This window comes from Corylus avellana, chromosome ca11 (assembly GCF_901000735.1).
Source record: "Corylus avellana chromosome ca11, CavTom2PMs-1.0".
NCBI classification, from domain to species: Eukaryota; Viridiplantae; Streptophyta; class Magnoliopsida; order Fagales; family Betulaceae; genus Corylus; species Corylus avellana.
The window spans coordinates 5,844,209-5,850,965 of NC_081551.1; the positions used below are offsets into that span (position 1 = coordinate 5,844,209).

Sequence of the window (6,757 nt, forward strand, 5' to 3'; positions counted from 1 at the left end):
ATTTCCATTTTTTTAAAATAAATTAGTTCATCACTTTTATATACAAATTTTACGTTTTGCAACACCCCAACACATTTACACACAATATTGTCCGCTTTTGATTCCTTCAAACCAGACTTCCTAAGATGTCACCCATGCATCCTAGTACTACTTTCGCATAAACTCACTTAACTGCAGAGTTTTAATGAGATAATGATCATCACTGCTTTAAAATGCGTTCTTGTCATGAATGATGTAAGTATACATTAAACACATCTCCATCTCCATACTCAGGCGATGTGGGACGCCACACATTCATTTCTGCTTTTTGGGAGGGAACCTAATTTTCTTAGGTATCTGAATTCCTTCCATTTGAATGCAACCAAATGAAGTAAGCTCCTGTGATTCTCAAAAATCCTAAAAGATCACCGCATCCAAACGCTCTCTCTTAAAGATAAATAAAAAGCTACCCCACACATAAAAAGAAAAAAGAAAAAGAAAAGCTACCCATCAAGATTACTAAGCTTAATTGAAGAGATGATAACAATATAATAGGTCGGTTTGGAATTTGAGAAATGGTGGGTAGATGTGGGGTTGGGTGAAGCCATATAAAGTTAGTGAGCAAAAGGGAGAGATGAGAAAGGTGAGAAGCTTTATTTTCTGCAAAAGGTCAAATAGGGCCTCTTTCATCAATCATAATGATATCCTCACCGCCGATGCAAAGAGAGCCGAGATTTGCACCCAAGATTCATCATCATTGCCATCTGATATTTCTTTTTGGTTGTCCAAAAGAACCCTAGCTAGAAAAAATTTGAGGATTCAAAAGAAACCCTAGAAAGTGAAAGACATAAGTATCACCCTCTTTTTGCTCTCTCCTCACAGATTTTGATTAATAATTTTCACTTATGCACTTGTATTTCGGATTTGTCTTCTATTATTGTGCACTCATCTATTTTTCACTTTTATCCTTGGATCCTTCTAGGTTACCACCGGTAGCACGGGTTCTTTTATGCACCTAATTTTTTTTTTTTTCAAATGACTATGCTATGTCAACCAAACTTGCTACTGCTCACCTAATTGTCGTGTATTGTTGACCTCTGTATAAATAGTTCAATTCCACTGAGCCATGCGACACATAGATTTTCCATGCTTTTGAGGCCAAATAGTAACATGTGTTCCACCCAAAAAACAACACACAACTTCAGTTGAATTTTGAAGTCTTTTTAGTCAATGGTAGAATATATATATCTCTCATCTTTTTCTTCTTTAGTTTTAAGGGAGAATCCGCTATATCTATAATATTGTTTATATATTTATTACATATATGAGATTTTCAAAAGGGTCTTTTACTACAAGAAGGGAAAGTGGTTGGTTGCGTTTATAGGTATTAGAATACTTTCAACATATCTTACAAATTCTATTTGTCTCTCTATATATCCTAGAAGTTTGAGAGAGAGGCTCTCGTTCTCTTAATCTAGACTGTTTGTAGCTTGTCTAGAGAGATTTTCATCCTCATCAGATTTCTCCTATAAAAAGAACCAACAACCTTTTCATTTGATTTTCTACCACTATTGATCAGAGAGAGAGAGCGAGATTTCATGAAAGTATGCTCAACCAGGGCCTGTTTGAGGATCAAGAGGTTTCTACACAAATGGGTTTCTTTTCTTTCCCTTCCAACTTGACCTTACCTTCTTTAGGATGCCACCAATCTCTCAAAGCCTTCACTACCATACCTCCTTCACTAGCTTCTGATGCACCTTCAAGTAATCTCACTGAAACCCTACTCTCATCTGCCACTACAAAGCAAAGAGAAGACACCACTTCTGACTTTAGAGGATCCCAGCTCCTTTCTTTGCATAGATCAGCCGCTAATCTATGGTAAAACTACATTCCTTTTTATATCCAATCATGTTTTTTCTTTCTTTTTGGTAACCTGGTATCCGGGGTTTTGCCAGACTATGGCTAGATCCCGGGATACCGTGTTAAAGCGTCTCCTCCACACAAGTCGGGTAAGGCTCAGGGATTTTGCCAGACCCTGGCTAGATCCTGGGATACCGTGTTAAAGCGTTTCCTCCACACAAGTCGGGTAAGGCTCAGGCTTTCACCTGTAAGCACGACGACCTTAAAGAATTGTTTGGAAGAGTCTAATTAACCTTTGATCTCCCTCTCTTTCTCTAATGAATTGGGTTTGGAAATGCTTTTTAGGGCATGGGGAGACGTTGGTGAATGCTTGAGCAACAAGCGAGGTGGTGGAGATCTAGAAGATCATCATCTAGGGGTTTCTACACTGAAAATGAAGAAGATAAAGGCAAGGAGGAAGGTGAGGGAGCCTCGGTTTTGCTTCAAGACCATGAGCGATGTAGATGTTTTAGATGATGGTTACAAGTGGAGGAAATATGGACAGAAAGTGGTAAAGAACACCCAGCATCCCAGGTTAGACAGATTAAAATCTTAATTTTTTTTTTTTTTTGGCTTTATTTAGTCACTTCTTGAAAGAAAAGTTCATATATACGGCACTGGATTATTTAGCTAGCTTCGGTGTGCCCCATATGCATGCTATGTTCCCTCGCGATCTCATTATTATCCTAGTCATAATTGTTTTTGAACGCTTGGTGCAGGAGATTTAGAGGGGAAAACATGTTTAAGCAGTATGATTAATGACAAAATATTTTAAAGCAAGCCTAGAAGAACCAATTATTACCTTAAAAAGAGGTGTAATCACAGCGGAAAGATCAACAAACAGTCAGACCATCAAGATTAACGAAAGAGCAAGTACCATTAAATAACACGACATTATTAGCTAGTGTTCATTGCTTTATTGATTATATATGTTCACTTATGCCAAAAAGATTGAAATTACAAGATGACAGTAAGAGGGTACAAATTATTAAAGTATAGTTTCAAGCTCTCTCTGATCAATTAGGGTACAAGCTAGGGGCTCAGTAAACTATCGGGAAAGATTTTTATACCCGTTGACATGTAATATATTTTAAGTAATTTTTCATGTCAGACACTTTAAAAAAAAAAAGCGTTAACCACCGAAAGACACGTAAGTCGATGTGAAAATGTAGTGTGAAAGTAATATTACTCATCAAAAATTGTCTTTCGGCTTAGGATCTCCTGAAAGTGCTTTTGCTTTCCTTTTAACTAAGCCTTCCCACAAAGAATGTAGGCCAGACATTTTCACTCAAAACAAAGAAAGTATACAGTTGTGCATATGTATATATAAATAAGTACTTCCTCATGGCCTTGAAGCTGCTGCCTTGGTACATTCATCTAGCTAATTAAGCTCTTCAGGCCTTGGATTATCGATCGTGTGGTTGATGAGGAGGGTAGAAAGGATTTTATATACAAATTGAGGTGTCGATTAATATATATATATATATAGAGAGAGAGAGAGAGAGAGAGAGAGAGAGAGAGAAGCGTATACTTAGCTGATCAGTACAATACTATGTATGTCTTGTGTATACAATAGGTTATAGGCTCACGAGCAATTGCATGGGAAATTACTTTTTTGACTTTATAATCAGTACTTCTAGAAAAGAATCCCAGCTTTCTCACAAAGTCAAGGAAAATAATTTCTGGTAAATCATGATTTCACCTCTGAATGTGTATCGATCATGCCCTGTGTAATAATACAACCCATTTTGCGGTTCATATTTTCTAAGAATAATCATTTTTTTTTTTTTGTAAGTCTAAGAATAATCATTGGTTCAAGAGGAAATTGTCCAATTTCAAGCTTTCCCCAGTTTAGAAATGAACCTGGGTTAGGGTATTTACTGTTGACAGGGTCAATTTTGACCTTCTAAGTTTTAAACAAGGGTTGGAGATGCTTGGATGTGATAATTACTTAAACCCTAGTCTATTCCTATGATCTGCCAAGTACCAAGGCTGGCTGTCTCATCCTAACTCTAAAGTTTGAATGGCGCTTGTGATAAACTTTTTTTTTTTCCTTATCACCAAGAGCATGGTAATAGCCTAATATATAGGAAGCTCGTGTGGTAGTACGGGGGATCCGCAAGGGTTCTTTCAAAATGGATCGAACCATAGATGAACTCCAACATCACCGAGAGCACGGTAGTCGGAAGCTTGTAATTAAGTAGAAATTAATAGGTACAAGTCTCATCCCCCATAACATTGCATGTGCCTAGCTATAGAAATATGCCAATCCACCCCAATATTTGTGTCACGTAAGTTTAAAATTGATGAGCACTACGTAGAAATATGAGTAGTGTTTGATTAAAACTCATGTTGCCATGATAATTTTTAACTTATGAACTTATAAGTCATATTAATGACGACAGATCAGTGTAACAGTCCAATTTTTCATTCGAATTTTAGTGAATTTTGAGAACATTCTCTTGCTTTAATTTTCTTTCCACATGTAACCAGTCACATCACACCGTGTCCCACGATGTCGTTTCTATAGTTTTTACCTGTGAAGAACAGTGGTATATATATATATATATATATAGATGGATCGCTGCATGCATGAAAATCACACAAAATATTCCATGTTGTCGAGTATAGAGTGTACTACAGCGCCATAACACGTAAAGAACTGCACGCAAGCAAGCTGTAGCTATATATAACATGATGATCCCCGCCGTCAATTTGCTTCAAAAATGCCATGATCAACTTCGATCAACATATATATGATTCTTCTGTCTACCTTATTCATCCAAAAAAAAGAAAAAAGAAAAAAGAAAAACATGTTGACGAGTGTTTTAATTTGTTGGGGTGTGGTGCATGCATGCAGGAGCTACTACCGATGCACACAAGATAATTGTCGCGTAAAAAAACGAGTGGAGCGATTGGCGGAGGATCCAAGGATGGTGATTACAACGTACGAAGGGAGACACATACATTCCCCCTCACACGACATGGAGGACTCCCAGGCTCCATCCCACCTAAACAACTTCTTCTGGTAATAATATATATGCTGCTCCTGCTCCTGTTCCTGCTCCTGCTCCTGCTCCTGCTCCTGCTCCTTCTCCTTATTAATGTGCATCAGTTTTGCTGTGCCTTTGTTTGTATTTGGGGACACCCAAAATAAACCATTATTTTGTGTAACATGCCCATCTTTCTCGGGCCCCACCTCCCCCTCCCCCTCCCCTACTCTAATGCATTATAAATAAAAACTTTCGTCTCCTTCAACTTGCCCTTTTGTACTTTTGTATTATTGTATATATATATATATATATACACGTGTGTGTGTGTAAACTTTGATCTTTGCCAAGCTAGCAGCCGCAAATTGGTGTATGTGCCTGAACTTTTGGCTTTATGAATTTATTCTTCTTCCTTTTTTTTCTCCCTAATTTTCAAGGAAATTTTTTTTTTTTTTAACTATATGTTGTATATAAACATCCAGATTTGCCCAAATTCCATTTCATGGTTTTTTTGCGTGTTACGGCTTTTATAAACACAATGGATGATGAAGACGGTGCAACGAAACTTCAATTGGAGCAGGGTGTAATATTCATACGAGTACTAATGCACTGAATATTTCTATCAGAATTTCGCAGTTAAGCATGTTTGAACAATAATCAATAGTATTAAGATGGGTGACCTTTTTTCTCTTGGGAAGTCTTTGTGTTGCACTCTTTGTCTAAATTCATAAAAAAATAAATAAAAAAACCAGTTGGAATAAATCAGGCTGCCCTGATGTTAATGCCTTGCCAAGGACGCCATTTGCTCGAGTCTTTTTTGCCCAAACCTTTTGCATATATAAGGTGAGACAGGAAGCATAATATAGATAGAAAAATTAAGTAAAATAATGAAAAGAGTGACGCAAAAATTTATGTGGTTTGATCTTAATTAATTAATTACGTCCACCAGCGGCAGAGAAGAAAAAGTGTCCCCTACAATCTACGTTCTTTGTGGACTTAGGCTTATTAGTAATAACAGGCCCTGAAGCCTTTGGATATATTTGGGCTGGGGGCTTTATCGCTACTGCCGCATCTTTGTACGACTCCATGGGCCCTCCTAATAGGTAAGAAATTCACTCTCTCCAAAATAAAGAACCAAAAACAGGCCCATGCATGGCCCAGTTAAGAGCTAAGCATTTGTGTGATGTTCTATAATCTACAAAATAAAAACATATCCCAATAAACACGAATTCTCTTTAAAAATCTGCTACTATTAATTTAAACAATTCAAAACACATCTCACAATATCCCTACCAAAGTCTAAAGGCAACATGTGTCATTGTGTCATATATATATATATATATATATATATATATATATATATATTGTTGATCTGTTGTCACTTTGTCAGAATAGAAAAAGAAAAAAAGAAAAAAGACATGCATGCATGCATATATACGCATTTATGAGATATTAAGATGCATTGAATAATTATTACATAAATACAATTTGGGCAACTTGACCCTAGCTCTAATGGATTCTCCATTACGTGTGCCAAATTTAATAATTAACGCTGACCAGAATTCAATTCATGCACTTGTATATATACTCGTTGTGGGTTTGAGTTTATTTCATTTTAAAAAAAAAAAAAAACATTGAAGCAGTAGAATGAAGGTTTGCACCTTTGCTACATGCTTTTTCTTTCTCCGGTTCTTTGGAAAGCCCATGGGTGCCTCATTCATTGTCTTTTAAAATGGCCAATTCTTTTTTTTCTCCGGTTCTTTTGGGAAGTCTATGGGTGCCTCATTCATTGCCTTTTAAAATGGCCAATTCTTTTCGTAATAGGATCATCTCTAAAGATCTTAAGGCTATAAAAAGGACATCTGTCTCATTAATAAATAAAATAATAA

The 6,757-nt window shown here is 36.6% G+C and overlaps 1 protein-coding gene across 1 annotated transcript; it reads left to right on the top strand.

Moving 5' to 3' along the window:
• The first annotated feature begins 1,068 nt into the window (after positions 1-1,068).
• LOC132166144 (probable WRKY transcription factor 13) lies at positions 1,069-5,126 on the top strand. The gene is made up of 3 exons (XM_059576916.1): positions 1,069-1,857; positions 2,185-2,412; positions 4,739-5,126. The coding sequence occupies exons 1-3, from the start codon at positions 1,586-1,588 to the stop codon at positions 4,908-4,910; spliced, it is 672 nt and encodes a 223-aa protein (XP_059432899.1). The 5' UTR covers positions 1,069-1,585; the 3' UTR covers positions 4,911-5,126.
• Positions 5,127-6,757: the final 1,631 nt, after the last annotated feature.

Coding starts and splice junctions, on each gene's coding strand:
- LOC132166144 (XM_059576916.1), top strand. CDS start 1,586: ATGCTCAACCAGGGCCTGTTTGAGGATCAAGAGGTTTCTACACAAATG. Junction 1,858..2,184: donor AGATCAGCCGCTAATCTATG/GTAAAACTACAT, acceptor AATGCTTTTTAG/GGCATGGGGAGACGTTGGTG. Junction 2,413..4,738: donor AAGAACACCCAGCATCCCAG/GTTAGACAGATT, acceptor GCATGCATGCAG/GAGCTACTACCGATGCACAC.